The sequence below is a fragment of the Petaurus breviceps genome, unplaced genomic scaffold (genome assembly GCF_028583685.1).
Source record: "Petaurus breviceps papuanus isolate PSGF00001 unplaced genomic scaffold, PetGlider_PUasm1.0 37, whole genome shotgun sequence".
NCBI classification, from domain to species: Eukaryota; Metazoa; Chordata; class Mammalia; order Diprotodontia; family Petauridae; genus Petaurus; species Petaurus breviceps.
Window position 1 is genome coordinate 58990535 of NW_027186296.1, and position 18226 is coordinate 59008760.

Below are 18226 nucleotides of genomic sequence, written 5' to 3' on the forward strand. Positions count from 1 at the left end.
CATGAGTATCTACTGTAATGAGTTCATTACTTTCTTTATTCTGCTTATTTCACCAACTTTTTTTGGGGGGGAGGGCAACTGGGGTTAAGTAACTTGCCCAAGGTCCACGGCTATTTGTGTGTGTGTGTGTGTGTGTGTGTGTGTGTGTGTGTGTGTGTGTGTTAAGTGTCTGAGGCTGGATCCAAACTCAGGTCCTCCTGACTCCAGGGCTGGTGCTCTCTTCACTGCGCCACCTAGCCGCCCGATTTCACCAACTTTTGATGTCTATATTACGAAAATTCCCTTATTCAAAATATATTACTATTGCAGTTGGTTTTGAATGGCTATTTTTTTTTTGGAAAGAGCAATGGATTTGTAGTCAAAAGACCTGGGTTTGAATCCCAGCTATAACTATACTACAGCATAACCTAAAGTTCTACTTCCTCCAAGAAGCTTTCCTTGACAATTCTAATTTACTATGAGTTTTCCTTTTCTTAAAATTTCTATATTTATTTGTACTACAAAATATAATACTTGTTATATTGTTTTTCAGCACCCCACAGATCAAATTATAAATTGCTTGAGAACAGAAAAGGTATATTTCCCATTATAATACCTAACTTGGTGCTGAATAAATAGCTAGTGCTTCCTTTGAGCAGCCTTGATTAAATTGTTTTGCTCACTTGGAATTTCATCCAACAAATCGCCTTACCACCCACAAACAGGCATGTTTTTCCAAGGAATATAACTTTGGTTGAAGCAATTATTTTCATTCAATTTTAATTCTCTTCATTGAAAAAGGAAAACTGGGAAAACAGAGGAATCTTCTTCATACCCCCACCTATATTGTCTCCTAAATAATGGAGTAAGAGATACCCTATACACAAGCAGAAGGGATCTGAATATGGCCCAAAGAATAATAGGAAATATTCTCTCAGGCACATATTTAGACTTTATCCTTCTTAGACTCTCACCATTAGGTAATAAATGTGCACTGTGACTAAACAAAATATCTCAAGATTCTTGTTTTCTATAAAAATGAAGTCAACAAGAATTAGTTAAAAGCATATTTTATACTAGGGACTCTGCATACGTATACCACACGTATGTAAGAAGAGAAGACACTGCTTGATTGTTTCAGGACAATAACTATAGAGGGGCAATCAGTTCTCAGAGGTTTATTGTTGTTTTTTATGCATCTGACGTTGCTTTAGACCAGGGGTGGGGAACCTTCAGCCTCAAGGTCACTTGTGGTCTTCTAGGTCCTTGGGTGTGGCCTTTTGACTGAATCCAAGTTTTACAGAACAAATCTTTTTATTAAGGGGACCTGTTCTATGAAGTTTGGATTCAGTCAAAGGGCCACATGAGAAACTAGAAGGTCACATGTAGCTTTGAGGCCGCAGTTTCCCCACCCCTGCATTAGACCAGTTTGGCAATTAGGTGGCACAGTGGATAGAGCACTGAAATTGGAATCAGGAAAACCTCAGTCCAAAGCTGGCCTCTGACACTTACTAGCTATGTAAGCCTGAACAAGTCACTTAATCCTGTTTGTCTCAGTTTCCTCATCTGTAAAATCAGCTACCGAAGGAGATGGCAAGAACACCCTAAATGATGTCATGAGGAGTAGGATAGGACTGAAATGACTTAACAACAACAATCAGACCTGTGTCCTGGACTGCTGTTAATAATAGTTATTTTGCAGATTCCTTGTGCAGGGTGAAAGAGAAGGGCAATATGTTATTGTGAAACACAATACAATCTTCCCACAGAAAAATAAAACAAAGAATCTTGCAAAAGGTTTTTTTGTTTCCTAAGATTAGGATTAAATGAGAATCTTACCTCCTCCTCCTGAGATCTTTTCTTATGAGCCATTTTATATAATTTGTGTAGTTTCCGAGCATCAAATTCTGTGAACTTGGATACAAAAATCCACAGGTTCCTAAAAAAACATTAACAGAATTACAGAAATAAGCACCAGTCTTTTCTCTTCCTTCCACCATCCCGCGCCATATACACAGCATACAACTGAGTTTTTGAGCTATGTGATCTACTGGTACACAGAGAAATATTCTTCCAGGGTTTCATGTAAGTGATTTAAACTTTACATAGTATTACTGACAGAGAGTTGGACTGGAAGGTCAACAGACTTGGTTTCTATTCCTATCAATACTCAACAACCTTGAGCAAATCACAATATTCTCTGTTTCAATTTCCCTATCTGGAAAAGGGGGGAGTTATTCCTACCTGCCCCCAGAAATAGATATGGCAAATGTCTGCCAAGTGCTTTGAGGGTATAAAATAGAAAAAAAAGAAAGCTTTTATATCATTCACAAGAGTCCCTAAAATCAGGTTGTTTTTCCCTGCAGAACTAAGGTCTAAAATACCTTTCCTATCTTTTCTGCCTCCCCTACAACGCTGTATCTGTCAAACACAGCAGTATTATCCCAATTACCCCTGCTAGAAAACACAGCCATTTCTGATTATTCTTTTCTCCCACCTCCTGTATTCACCAAAACATCACCACTTTTATGCTGTCTCTTCTTTTGAAAAAATGAGTCTCAGTGTCCACTGCTATCATGATAGTCTAGAACCTGCTATGAATTCATGTGAGGATTATTGCAACAGCAGGTATTACATGAAGAAAGTATTTTTTAGAAAGAACAGTCTGGCAGGAATATGAAAAATAGCCTGGAGGAAGACACCTCCTTGATACTCATCCTCCCTTGCCACTTCTAATTATATTAAACTTCTCTACCTGGCTTTTGAGGATCTCTAGATGTCCCACAGGCATCTTGAATTCAGTAAGTCCATAATTCATTATATTTCTTTTTAAATACACCCTCCTCTAAACTTCCCCTTTTCTGTAGAACTTCCACTGACCAGATCTGAAAGCCACTATTCCTTCTCACTCAATCCCTATTTCCAATCAGTTGTTTATCCTAATACCACAACATTTCTTGCATCTGTGTCCTCTTGAATCACACTGTTCTGGTTCTCATTTGGACCGTACCATTAGCCTCCTTACTGGTCTCCTCCTTGTTTCATAGTTGTGTTTCTCATTTGGACTGTTCCATTAGTCACCTAATTGGTCTCTTTGTTTCTAATCTCTAACCCCTCCAAACCATTCTCCACCCAAATGTCAAATTGATATTCTTAAAATATAAATCTGATCACGTTTCTCTCTTCTGGATTTCTCTCTTCTTTGACTACCCACTTCACTTAATAGTCTATGCCACAACATTTAGCACTTAACTATGTACTCTCCTTTATTGTTGTCTAGCTGTTTTATAAACATCCTCAGTAACACTGTAAGTTTCTTGAGGGCAGAGATCGTATTGTCTATTTCTTCAGTATTCTCCCTATTTCTATGCTGGGCTTCTAATTAATAATAGTAATGACAAAGGTTGATATTAACACAGGGCTGTAATACTTGCAATGTGCTGTACATTCATTCTCTCATAAGAACCTGTTAGGAGGTTGTATGCTGTACATTCATTCTCTCATAAGCAATCCTGTTAGGCAAGAACTTTATCATCTTCGTTTTACATATGGGAAACAATCTCAGAGAAGTTAAGTGATTTGCCCATGGTCAAACAATAACTATTAGAGGTAATTTTTAATCCAATTCTTTTCTGATTTCAAGACCAACACTCTCTATTACAACATCCCAACTCTCTACTGCACTAATGGTACTTAATAAATAATAATAAATTAATTTGTCCACTAGGATTTTTAAACATTTGTTAGGAAATCTGCTAGCATCTGTCTAAGCAACTACCTGGGTTTTCAGTCTCTAAGTTGAGATTAAATCAGATTTCTAAAAACATGACAGTTTTAATTCACAAAGACAACATATGATAATGGCCTTAGGAGAAGGGAAGTAAAGCTATTCTTAAGTGTCAGGAATGATATTTGGTAGACATCAAGATAGATCTAAAACCCATCTACATTTCCCTTCCTAAACTAGTTAAAAAATAAGTGCATATATTATACAAGACAGTCCTATTTAAATACATAATTCATAAAGAAATCTTTATAAAATAATTTATTAAAAATAAATATGAAAAGCAAGTTAATTTTATCTACTTTGGAAAGTCTGATAAAATGTTCCCAAACTATTACCACTCTCAGCACACCGAAGTCTACACTCTAACTCAACCAACATTTATTTTGCTTGTTCTACACTCTTTCTGTGCAGAACATAGTTCTTGGTATAAGGAGAGATAGAAAAATAAACAAGATATAGTCCTTGTTTGCATGAAGCTTGCAATCTTTTACCTTTGCGTTGATCATTTCACCTGAAGCTACCCTTCTGAATTATCATTTTTAAAAAATACAGTAATAGACTTGATTTAACATGATAGCAGAGAACTAATATCAATTGCCATCCTAGATCTGAATAACGATGTATGTGAATTGGACCACAGTGAACTAGTCCAAGGTCTCTTTCAGCCCTGAAGATTCCTTTTTATGAGTGTGATCTTTGTTTCTAGAAGTCAATATCACTGATACTACTGGTTCAACTCAAGAAAAACAGTTTCAAAATACTCAAAGGACTGACTCCCATAGATTAATAGTACAACTTAGGTTCAGAAGATAGTAATGCCTTCAATGACATTTCCTGTGAATAGTTGGGAGAATAAATTATATTGCCATTTCACATTTTTCCTATTAAAAAAAATCACTTTGGCCAAGTCAAAACAGCCAAATTAAATGCAAAATACAGTTACCTCCTCCACAGTTTGATGTGCTCCTGATCAGAGTAGGCTTTAAGGCACTCTGATATTCGGTCTCCAATCTTCAGGAGGCAGTTTCGGGTGTGTTCTAGCTGTTCCTGCACAGTGAGTCCCTTGTCTGGTTTATCCAGCTGCTTCAAAGCCTTTTTCACTGGCCTCATCCTCTCTTTGCACTGGGGTAGAGCAACAGAGTAGAGATTATTTTTACATTTACGCAGAAATCTTCTACTCCCTTGCTTTTTATGCATGATGTTCTCAAATGAGAAGGGCCTAGAATCTAGGCCCTACACTTTTAGAGCAAGACACACACAAAAAAAACCCATGTCCCCTAAATAGTACTGTTCTCTGGGGCAACCAAAGCAGAAGTACAAAAAAGAAAAACAAAAACAAAAAAACCCAGGAAATACAGAAGTGTTGTGAATTTTCATCAAGTCAGATACTACTATAGCCAAGAAACAGATAAGGCATTTGATTTATTAAATAAATATTTGACTGAACACTATTAGAAACAACTACTGAACTCTCTCAAGTCATATAGATTCTATTTGCAAACATTTCATAAGCATGAGGTATGTGCAGAGCACTATGCTAGGCACTAAGGAAGAAAAAGAGGTAATAAAAGAGACCTTGTTCTAGTGGGGCTTACAGTATAGTGAGAGCTACAACATATACGTGAAAAACTAATGCAACACAAAATTGATCATGATGATGGTGCATAAGAGAAATATCAAGTGCTATATGAAGTCCAAGTAAAAATCATTTTAACTGGGGACCTGGGGTAAAGAAAGAAATCAGGTAATGCTTCATAAAGGAGGAAGCATCCTATCTAAGTCTTGAAGGATGGCTGAGATTTCAATAGGTTGAAATAGGGGAAAATTCAGGGTTAGGAAATGCCATAAACAAAGGAGATAATATTTATAAAATGCAGTTCAGTGTCTGGCACTCCTTCTCTTCCCTTCATGGAAGAGACCTCAGAATGTACAGTTAGTACTATGCAACTGTTGATAGGGAGGATAGAGAACATGGAACATTGTATTAAGCAGAGGGATATGAAAGGATGGAGTGAAGTATTGACTGAGAATGGGATTTTAATTTCTTTACCACAACTTAAAATACAGGAATGACAGGGTCCTAGCAGAGTAAGAGTACAGCTGACAAAAAGTATGTTTCTGATGTCTGGAAAATTTAACCAAAAAGCTTTTAAACTAAAAAGACAAGGTAGAGAAAAACTGCCCAGGTATATCCACCAAGTTGTATTCCAAAGATACAGTGAAGAAAAAAGAACAGCAGCTGAGACATACAGAAGATCACAGAACACAAAAATTCAAGAATGAAGTCTAATAAAATTCAAGGTATCAAATAAATACCTACCAAGAAATATAAAAAATTATTGCTGGGTAGATCAGCTTTCTGGGTTTATAAATATCTGATTTGTTGAAAATACAAAAAAGCAGGGGAAGGGAAAGCTATATTAGGAGAAAAAGGAGGATCAAACAATAGATAAGCTCTTTGTCTAACTTTGTACATTTACATATAAGCTTTGGTGGCCATAGGCTTGACTTAACAGGCTTCTTAGAGGTGTTCTGGGAACTTCTGGATGCGTCAGTTGCTGTATTTATGATCTACGTATTCTAAGTGGGTAAACATACACAGGGTAGCCCTTCTGGTCAAAATGAATAGGACACATGCTAGTTTTCGCATATCTATTCCAGCAAAACCCTGAAGTCTCTATCAGAATGAATAATGATCAGGAAATCCAATAAGAAACTACAGCAAATTACATCTTCTACCCCAAAACTACAAAAGACAACAGTTAGAAGTCTATGGGGTGGGGTGGCCAGGTGGCGCAGTGAGTAAGAGCACTGGCCCCGGAGTCAGGAGACCCAGGATCGGTTCCGGCCTCAGATACTTAGCACTAGCACCCACACAAAATAACTGGCTGTGTAACCTTGACCAAGTTACTTAACCCCAATTGCTTTAAAAAAAAAAAGTCTATGGGGAACTAAAGAGGAGTCTGTCAGCCAAAGGCAACATCAATGATTTCGAGTGCAACCAGAGATTGACCAAAGACATGTGTAGCCCATAAGGCTCTATGTCCAGAGGAAACAAAGGAAGACGACTCTCCCTAGAAAGCCAGGGGTAATTAGAAACCCTAAGGATAGGTACCTAGCTAGTGTAAGGGAGTGGCAACAGACAGAAACCAGCATGGTGCCATGGCAGCCAGATAAGGATACCATAGGTCTAAGAGTTTAAGGTCCAAAATATTCTGTCTTGAGACATAAAAGAAGGTTGTAAAAGTCTACAACTATCAATAATAGTCTCTTCGTCTTGCCCTCAGTCATGACCAAGCAGAAATGATCACCTCACCCAAAATCCTAGGGAAGGGGAGGATGGTGGTACAATGTTCCAAATTAGCAATTAAAGCTGCAGAGATGAATAAATCAAAGAAACCACCTAAGAGTGTAACAATAATTACAAATCTGGATAGAGATCCCCAAAAAGGAACAAGTAACTCCATTAACAACAACTATAAAAAGAGACTCAATGGGGAAAAAAGACTTTCCACAAGGATTACATTAATATTTAGGGGAGGGGCGGCCAGGTGGCTCAGCGAGTAAGAGCCCCGGCTCCAGTGTTGGGATGACCTGGATCAAATCCGGGCTCAGATACTCAGCACCACACCCAGAAATAATAACTGGCCGTGTAACCTTGAGCAAGTTACTTAACCCCAATTGCTTTAAAAATATATATATATTTACGGGAAAAAATGAAGCAAGCCAGAAAATGATATAAATGAACATGAGGAAAAAATAGGAAATAAAATAGTTTAAAACCAAAAGTGGAAAACCTTATAGGTAATGAACTCTCTGAAAACTAGAATAGCTAAACATAAATCAATGACATAATAAACATAAATCCAGACAATACGAAATATTAGAACAAAATAAAAGGTTTGAAAAAATTGTAGAAAATGTAAGATACCTGATATTAAAACCCACTGACCTGGAAAACAGGTCAAGGAGAAATAATTTAAGGAATCACTGGAATCCCTGAAAATAAACAAAAAACTTGGATACTATATGTTTAAAAAGTCATAAATTAAAACTGCCCAGATTAAAACTAGAGGGCTAGATAATCAAAAGAGCTGAGTATATGTAAACAGTGGAGCTCAGCTCTATCCCACCACTAAATAATCTAAATAACATCCTTCTCCTTCCAATGCTATTGGTCCCATTCCCTTGGGGTGGACTATCCCAAAGCCTCTTTTGTGAAGCAAAGGCTCAGAAGACTGTGGGACTCACCATGACCAACAAGAAGTCAAAGGAAGAAGTCATGACCAAAAACAATGACCACATTAATTTGAAGGAGGCACAGTAAGATGGGTCTGTGCTGCAGTTTAAGAACAAGAGGCACACACGACTTGGTAAATTAATGAGAGCCTATTGTGAATGACAGGTTCGTCAGTGAGGAAGATTAAAATCTGATTTGATGGGAAGTCAATCAACGAAACAGACCTACCTGCACAATTGGAAATGAAGAATGTAGATGTAATTAATGTATTCCAGCTATAAAAAGGAAGTGTTTACTAACAAGAGAACCTGCAACCCTACTCCAGAACTGTTCTCCCAAGGAAAACAACACATTTGCAATTTTAAACTGTTTTTAAACTGAGATTTGGTTTATCTACAACCTGACTACTGCAGGATAGTTTTCTCTAATAATTCCCTTCTACCATTCCTTAATTGTACCTAAAAGCATTTTGGCCTATGATATGTTTTGATCAGCATCAAATGGAAACGAGAAAGGCCAAAAACAAACTAGTTCTGTGAAAATATCCTTTTTCTCCACTAATAGGATGCTCATTCAACTTTTGTCTTTGTATTACAGTAAATTGTTCTGCTCTATTTGACAACAATCAAAAAACCCACAAGAAATCTTTGTATATCCTGTTTGATTGGATAATTTTGATGTTTTTTCTTTTATTACTGTAAAGCCAAGAATAATTCTGTAACTTATTTTGTAAGTAGCTGTTACATGAAGGGAAATCTGCCATTTAGTAGGGATGTATTACTATAAAGAAACTAATCCTAGATAGTTTTCCTTCAAGTCAAACATCTTATTGTTTAAATAAACTTCTTCAACACACACACACTATAATCCTTTCAAATAAAATCAGTAGTAAAACAAAAATGTCCATTGTAACCACTTCTATTTGGCAGAGTACTAAAGTGCTAACTACAGCAATAAGACAAGAAAAAGAAACAGAAGAATAAGTATATGTAAAAAAAAGAAACAATTATGACTTTCTATAGATTACATTAAGTTTGAAAAAATTAACTGAAACAACTTCAACAAATTTCAAAGATATAAAATAAATTCACAAAAAAATCTATTTTTATTTTCTAAGTAATATCAATAAAACTGAGCAGGAAAATATAGACAGAGAAATTCCATTTAAAATTACTTCAGAATGTGTAAAATACTAGGGAGTCTACCTAAGATACACATAAAAACTATGTACATCTATAAACCATTGTTTAAAAAAAATAAAAATATATATAAATAATTGGACAAATATTAATTGCTCATAAGCAGGATGAGTCAATCTAATAAAAAGGTCAATTCTACCTAAAGTAATTTACTTATTAAATGCTTGATACCAAAAGTACCAAAAGATTTCTTAACAGAAACCGAAAAAGGTAATAACAAAATTTATATGTAGGTAAAAAAAAGGTCAAGAATCTCAGAGAAAATAATGAAAACAAAAGGGAATGAAGAAGGTCTAGCAGTGTCAGATCTCAAACTATATTATAAAACTATAATTTTCAAAACAATTTGTAGTAGTTAAAAAAAATCTATCAGTAGCTATACAATATACAAAAGCAAATGTTTCTAGTATCCTGGTTTTTGATAAACACAAAGACGCTGGTTACTAGGATAAAGTCTCATTACATGGCAAAAACTGCTGGGAAAATTGGACAGTAGTACAGAAGAAATTAAATTTAAGTCAACATTTCACACCTATACCAAGATAAGTTCCTTAGTGGATATGTGACCAAGATATAAAAGGTCATATCTTGAATGAATAAGAAAAACATGGAAAAATTATCTATAAGGTCAGTGGAAAAAAGTTGATAATAAACAATGGACAGAGATCACAGAAGATTAAATGTATAATTTTGATTAAATAAAATTTAAAAGTTTTTGCACAAATATAACAAAGCTAAAGGTAAACAACTGAGATAAAAATCTGCAAGAAGTTTCTCCAATAAGGTTCTCATTTCCAAGGTATATAAGAAACAGATTCAAATTTATAAGAATAAGAGTTATTTCTTAATTGTTAAGTGATTTAAGGATAAAAAGAGGTAGCTCTCAACAGAAGAAATCCAGGGTTATTGATGGTCATTTTAAAAAATGCTCCAGGGGCGGCCAGGTAGCACAGCGAGTAAGAGCACTGGCCCCAGTGTTGGGATGACCTGGGGATCAAATCCGGGCTCAGATACTTAGCACCATACCCAGAAATAACTGGCCCACCACACCCAGAAATAACTGGCCATGTAACCTTGAGCAAGTTACTTAACCCCAATTGCTTAAAAAAAAAAATGCTCCAAACTGGCATCAATTAGAGAAATGCAAATTAAAATAATTCTGAAATTCTACCTTAAACCTATCATCAGACTAGCAAAGATAATAGCAAAAAAAGTAAAAATGATAACTACTGTAGGGGATGTAAAAAAATAAACATGATGTACAGTTGGTAGGCCTTTGATTGGGTACAACCATGCTAGAAAGCAATTTGGAATTAAACACAAAAAGTTATTAAAGAGTACATGCTCTCTGACTCATGTAAAACACCATTAGACCTGTACCCAAAGGTGATCAAAGAAATAGGAAAAGGTCCTATATGTACAAAAATATTCCTAACAGTTCTTTTTTGTGGTTGTAAAAAAAAAAATCCCAAACAACCCAGAAACTAAAGGGATGACCATAAATTGAAGGACTGAAAGTTTTGACATATTAAATGTGACAGAATGTCATTAATGTGGTAAAAAAATGAAGAATGATGATTTCAAAGAGATATAAAAAATTTACATGATTAATGCAGAGTGAAGTAAGTAGCAGAACCAGGAAGGAGTAACTACGAAGACTTTTACAAACTGATGAAGAATGAAATTAATAAAACCAAGATAACTTATACAGTAACAACATTATTATAAAGACAACTTTGAAAAGACTAGTAACTCCAATCAAAACACACACACACACACACACACACACACACACACACTTCCACTCTACACCCTAAACCCATCAACTTTCTGTCAGGATGTGGATATTATGTTTCATCATCAATCTGTTGGAATTACATAAGATCACTGTACTAAATTTGAAAATAAATGTGTATATACATATACACATATACATATTTCAGTAAGAAAATTTGTTTTCCTTGACTATGAATATTTGTTGCAAGGAATTTGTTTTTCTTTTTTCAGTGGGGAAGAGGATGAGGCAAACAGTGAGAGACAGAGAGAGAGAGAGAGAGAGAGAGAGAACAGACTTCTGTTAATTAAAAAAGAAAGATTGGGGGTTCTACAGATATGGATATTGCAAGCACTTTCAGATGAGGTTAGTTTTTTTATTAAGTTTTTGCTGAATTGCTTTACTTTGTTCTAAGAGATCTCTCAAGGAGTGGGACTAATGTGGAAACAAAACATATCAGTAAAACTTGAGAAAAAAGAGGGCAAAATGAGATCTAAAAAGAATTCACTATAGAAGCATACTATTTTCTCTTTTTATGTGTTTGTTTCTCTTATGGTTTTCCCCTTTGGTTCTAATTCTTATTATAATATGACTGATATGGAAATATGTTTTAAAAAATAAAATTTGAGAGATAAAAAAAAAAGAATTCACTGATCACTTCCTGAAAGAAACTATAAAAAGAAAGGTCCCAGGAATGTCACAGCCCAAATCCAGAGTTTCTGGGTTAATAATAATAATAATGCAAGATCCAGAAAATATCATGAATATCATCCTATAAGGTAAGAAAAGGGGGGGAGGGCAATTGGGGTTAAGTGACTAGCCCAAGGTCCCACAGCTAGTTTTTTGTTGGTGTGTTAAGTGTCTGAGGCCAAATTTGAACTCAGGTCCTCCTGACTCCAGGGCCAGTGCTCTATTCACTGTGCCACCTAGCTGCCCCAGGGAGGGCACTTTTAAGGAAATAGAGACCTTTCAAGTATTTATGAAAAGATGAATAATGAGTAGGACTGAAATAAAATCAAGAGAAACCCAGAATTAAAAATCTAGAGAAATCTAGACCAGAAATGCTTGCAGAAGGTCCTGGGTTAAACACACAGTGAACTGAGAAGAGTCACAAGAATAATTTGTATAGTGACAGCAACACTGTAAAGAAAGACTCTGAAAGATTTAAGAACTCAGATCAAGGCAAAGCTCAATTACGACTTCAGTGGAACTATGATTGATAAAGCATGTTATCTACTTCCTGAGAAAGAGGAGATGGTACAAGATACAGAATGAAAAATACAAGATTGGGCATAGTTACTATATGGATTTGTTTTGCTTCACTATGCCTACCTATCACAAGGGTTTATTATTTTCTTTCTTTTTCTCAGTTTTTATTTTGGGGAGAAGGATAGCAACAATCATATCAAAAAAGAGATAACCACTGAAACATTGTTTAAAATGAGCAGAAGAAAACAAAAAGAATCACAGACATGCAGCAGTTTTGAAAGTAATGTGTAAAATGTATCTTTATACATATATACATATTTATACACACATATATGTATTTTTTAAAGGAAAAAGTGGTATAAAGTAGAGACTTATAGTTTCACATAGAAAACTTTTATGTTCTATTGTGTATATGAAAACATTCTTTTTTGATGTATATATAAATGTTCCTTTTTGGTGTTTTAAGTTCAAATTTTTAACAAAAAATACACAAGGGCTTTTAGCTATGTTGGTAGAAAAATGAGAATCCAAGAAGAGATCTGACCTTTGCTTGGGTCAGATGGGATAATGATAACTGGAAATAGAGAGAAGGCAGAGCTAATGAATTTTCATTTTCTCTGTAAAGAAGATTGACTTGGACTCTGGAAATGACAAAACAAAAATTACTAATGGAGCTGATATCTAAGATAAGTAAGAAGATAATAAGAAAGCATCTAGCTGTCCTTAAAGAATTCAAGACACCTCGTTCAAATTACCTACATTCTCCTATTCTGAAAGAACTGGCAGATATGATTACTGAATCACTGTTCATGACATCTAAAAGATCGTGGAAAATGAGGGTACTACAATATTGGGAAAAGGCAAATATCTTGATTTTCAAAAAAGAAAAGAGAACAAAATCTGTAGACTCCAGACCAGTTAGCTTGACTTTGATTCCTGGGAAAACTCTAATAGAGGTCATTAAAAGATGGTTGGTAAATATCTAGAAAGGGAAGCAGTAAATTACAAAAAGCCAGCACAGCTTCATCAAGAACAGGTCATTCCAGGCTAACTTCATACCCTTTTTTTGATAAGACTAACTAAATAACAGCAATCTTGTGGATATAGTTTACTTAGACATTAACAAAGCTTTTGATGATGTATCATGTTTTTGTGAAAAATATGGAGAAATGTGGATCAGACAATAATAAATGGATTCAGAACTCACTGGATCACTGGGCTCAAAGAATAGCTGTTAAAGGCTCAAGATCAAAGTGGCAGGAGTTCTCCAGTGTAACATCCCAAGGATCTCTACTCTGATCTGTGCTGTTCAATACTCTTATCAATGACTTAGATAAAGGCATTTATCATATGCTCTTTAAACTTATTGATAACACAAAACTATGAGGGATAGCTAACAGTTGATTAGAGTCAGGATACAAAAGGATCTTGATAGACTAGAGCATTGGGCTGGGTCTAATAAAATGAAATTCAACTTGAAAAGAAATATCTCAGTGGAGTCAAGATGGCGGAGCAGAAGCAGGATCTCCCCACTACTCCGGCTTCCACCTTCCCCAATCCATGTAAAAAGGGGACTCTAAACAAACTTTGGAGCTGCAGAACCCACAAAATGACACACAGAAGCTAACCTCCAGCTGAGGACAGCCCGGCAGGCCAGCAGGAATCGGCCAGCACAGTGCTTTGGGAGCCGAGCCCAGCCCCACGCCAAGGCTTTAGCCCCAGGGCCGGCCTGACCAGACCCCAGCCAGACGGACCCCAGATCAGCAGCAGCTGTGGCCATTTCCAGATTTATTAACACATAGATGCAAAGGACAAAGTGAGAGGTCAGTGCAGTCTGGACTTTGGGACCCAGTAAATGGGAGTGCGTGTATGGCTTTTGCCCCTGGGGCAAGAGGCCACTGAGACTCCAGCACAGCCAGCCAGCACCACGTGGCAGCTTTAGCTCCTGGCCTGCAGAGTGTAGGGGGATCAAGAGACCAGTCTGAGGGGTAATCGCTCTTGCTTTAACCTGCTTGGATCTGGATTGCAGTCTAGGGTGGAGGTGCTGGGGTGTGTGTCCAGCTTGCCAGAGCGTGTGGAGACCTCAAAGAGGGCACCCATCTAATACCTCCAGCAGCTGAGAAAACCCCAGCATTTGGGACGAAAACTCCCCTGTCTGGTGGCACAGTCCTACAGTGGCAAAAAGCCCAGGGGTCAAGTGACTGAGGGGTGATATGACCAGGCAAAGGAAACAAAGCAGACAGAAGATTCCAACATTAGACTCCTATTTTGGGGACAAAAAGGAGCAAAGCATGGAACAGGAGGAAGACAGTGAAGTCAGAAATCCTGCACCAAAAGCATCCAAGAAAAATACAAGCTGGTTACAGGCCATAGAGGACCTTAAGAAGCAGATAAGAGAAGTAGAGGAAAAATTGGGAAGGGAAATGAAAACAATGCAAGAAAATTACAAAATGAGAGTCAACAGCTTGACTGAGGAAAATATCACCTTAAAAAATAGACTAACTCAAATAGCAAAAGAGGCTCAAAAAGGCAATGAGGAGAAGAATGCCTTAAAAAGCCGAATTTGCCAGATGGAAAAAGATTCTCAAAAGCTCACTGAGGAGAATCATGGCTTCAGAATTAGATTGGAGCAAATGGAAGCTAATGACTTTATGAGAAATCAAGATGCTGTTAAACAGATCCAAACAAATGAAAGAATAGAAGGCAATGTGAAATATCTCATGGGAAAAACCACTGACCTGGAAAATAGATTGAGGAGAAATAATTTAAAAATTATTGGACTACCTAAAAGCCATGATCAAAATAAGAACCTAGAAATCATCCTCCAGGAAGTTCTCAAAGAAAACTGCCCTGATGTTTTAGAACCAGAGGGCAAAATAGAGGTGGAAAGAATCCACCAATCACCTCCTGAGAAAGATCCCAAAAAGAAAACTCCTAGGAATATTATAGCAAGGTTCCGGAATTCCCAGATTAAGGAGAGAATATTACAAGCAGCCAGGAAGAAACAATTTGAATATTGTGGAAACACAATCAGGATAACCCAGGATCTGGCAGCTTCTACATTGAGGGATCAAAGGGCTTGGAATATGATATTCCAGAGGTCTAAGGAGCTGGGATTAAAACCAAGAGTCACCTGCCCAGCAAAACTGAGTATCATGTTTCAGGGGAAAATATGGTCATTCAGTGGAATAGAGGACTTTCAAGCATTCTTGCTGAAAAAACCAGAGTTGAATAGAAAATTTGACATTCAGATACAAGAAGCAAGAGAAGCATGAGAAGGTAAACAGGGAAAAGAAATCATAAGGAATTTATCAAAGTTGAACTATTAACATTCCTACATGGAAAAACAATAATTGTAACTGATTAAACTTTTCTCAGTAGTTGAAGGGAAGAGAAATATATATATGTCTATTTATGAGGGTATATGGGCACATGAATACATATGTGAATGTGTGTATATATGTTTACAGGTATACATAGATAGAGGGCACAGGACCAATTTAACAGGAAGGGATGATACTTAAAGGGTGAAATTAAGAGGTGAGAGAGGAATATAATGAGAGGAGATGGGGAGAGACAGAATGGGATAAACTATCTCATACAGAAGAGGCAAGGGAAAATGGTTACAATGGAGGGGAAGAATAGGAAGGCAAAAGGGAATGGGTCAGCTTTATTCCCATTGAATTTGGCTTGAGGAGGGGAATGAAATACACACTAAATAGGGTATCTCAACCTCCAGGAGAGTAGGAGGGAAGGGGATGAGAGGGGGGATGATGGAAGGAAGGGCAGGCTGGGGCGGAGGGGAGTTGGAAGCACCCACTCTTGAAAAGGGACAGGATCAAAGTAGAGAATAGAACAAGTGGGAGGAGGGATAGGAGGGAGCGAAATATAGTCAGTCTTTTACAATATATCTACTGTGTTACTGTTTTGCATTAGCCACACATGTACAACCTATACTGAACTGCTTATCTTCCCAGTAAGGGTGGGTGACAAGGGAAGGGAATAAATCTGGAATTCAAAGTATTAAAATCAAATATTCAAATATATATATATAAATATATATATACTATTTTTAATATTATTTTATATGTAATTGGGAAATAAGATATACAGGCACTGGGGCATAGAGATCCACTGGAAAAGTCAAAAGGGGTATGGGAGAAAATATGGGAGAGAGCAGATTGGAGGAGGGGATATCCTGCTATTTTGGGCTGGTGGGTAGGGAAAAAACGGGGAGAAAATTTGCAACTCAAAATCTGGAGGAAATGAATGATGTAAATCAAAAGTTAATATAGCATTTGAAAATAAAAAGAAAAGACATATCTCCAGTAAAATGCTTTAGGGATCTGTGCTGCTTAACATTTTTATCAGAAACTTGGATAAAGGTATAGAGAACATACTTGTTAGATTTACAGATGGCACAAAGCTGGGAGGAATAACTAATACACTAAATGATAGTCAGTATTCTAAAAAAACACCTTGACAGGTTCAAACATGGATAAGTCAGGAGTTCAGCAGGAATAAAGTCTTCAAAAATATCAACACAGCTAGAATAGGATGTGTGCAGCATAGTCAACAATTGTCCAAAAAAGATGTAGGAGTTTTAGTCAAGTGTCAACTCAATATGAATGAAGAAATTTACCCCCAAAAGTCGATGGCATTAAGAGAAGCATAGATTCCAGGGATACAGAATAGATAATTTTGCTTTATTTTGCCCACAGCTGGAATGCTCTGGTCATGTTTGGATGCCACAATTTCGAAAGGGCAATGATGCTGGAGATAAAGGGAAGCAGAACTGGAGACATCCTTGAATCCGTGCTATATCACAATTATTTCAAAGAACTAGGGATGTTTAGCTTAGAAAAGGGAAGATAAGGGGAGGGTATGAGGCAGGAAATGATAGCTGTTGTCAAATACTTGAAGAGTCATCACATGGGAAAGGGTTTAGACTTGTTCTGTTTAGACCCAGGGAAGAACCAGGACGATGTGAGGAAGTTGCAAAGAGTAAATTCAGGTATGATGTAAAGGAAAACCTTCTAATAAATTGTGCTATCCAGAAAAGGGAGACAATGGGTTTCACATTATTGGAGATATCAAAGCAGTGTCAACGTAGAATGTACCCAGGATTCCAGTTAAGATATAAACTGAACTAGGTGCCCACTGAGGTGCTTTCCAACTACAAAATTTTTTATTCTATAATTCAGTGTAGTGAAAAGTAGTGAGGTACCAGTCTATATGGGGGTTTGAATGACAGGCTGAAGTGCTATCATTGATTCCTCCCACCTTCCCAGGCTTATTTCTGAAGAAACAAGCAAGTCTTGCTCTTCAACACAATGCAGTACTTACCAATACAATTTAACTAAGCTCAAAAAAAAAAATTTATTTAGCTCCCCAGCCCTATAAACCACATTTTACTGTTATGTGATCAATCAGATCTGCCAGCATTTCCTTGGAGTACAAAATACTAGAAGACTTCCCAAAGAACCATGGTCTCAACCTCATTTGTCTATATTTTAAGTTCAGATTACTTATCTTTTTGAAATATCACCATCCAAATATTTGTTCCATTCCACAGAGATCAGTAAATTCCATTATTTAAATGGATTAAAAAAACATAGAACAAAAATTTACATAATATACTGAAGAGATTTGAAGTAACTTGGGTAAGTTTATGGAGGCATATCAGAACCCTACCTTCTTGTTTTATTTAGGGGGGAAAGAATAAGTACTTATGTAGTCCCTACTACTTGCCAGACACTGTGCTTTACAAATATTACTTCATAGTAAAGTAGATGTTATTATCCCCATCTTACAGCTGAGGCAAACTGAGGTTGTGACTTACTCAGGACAGCTAATGTCTGAGGTCACATCTGAACTCAAGACTTACTGATTCTAGAAGCAGCACTCTATTCACTGAACCACCTGGCCTCTACTTAGTGTGGCAACTAGCAGAATCACATGATTATCAATCTTCACCTTAGATTTTATCTTTCAGTGAATTCTTTTCTGACTTCTAAATTTCTCCCAGAATCCTAAGA

At 36.6% G+C, this 18226-nt stretch overlaps 1 protein-coding gene across 5 annotated transcripts in view; it reads right to left on the bottom strand.

The window, feature by feature from the left end:
* CHD2 (chromodomain helicase DNA binding protein 2) overlaps positions 1-18226 on the bottom strand; it is a 153458-nt gene that overhangs the window by 10343 nt on the left and 124889 nt on the right. For all 5 annotated transcript variants that reach the window (XM_069098519.1, XM_069098521.1, XM_069098517.1 and 2 more), the window contains 2 exons: positions 4710-4888; positions 1819-1918 (listed from right to left, as the gene is read on the bottom strand). In XM_069098519.1, coding sequence (XP_068954620.1) covers positions 1819-1918; positions 4710-4888 — 279 coding nt within the window. The remainder of the gene's footprint in view (positions 1-1818; positions 1919-4709; positions 4889-18226) is intronic.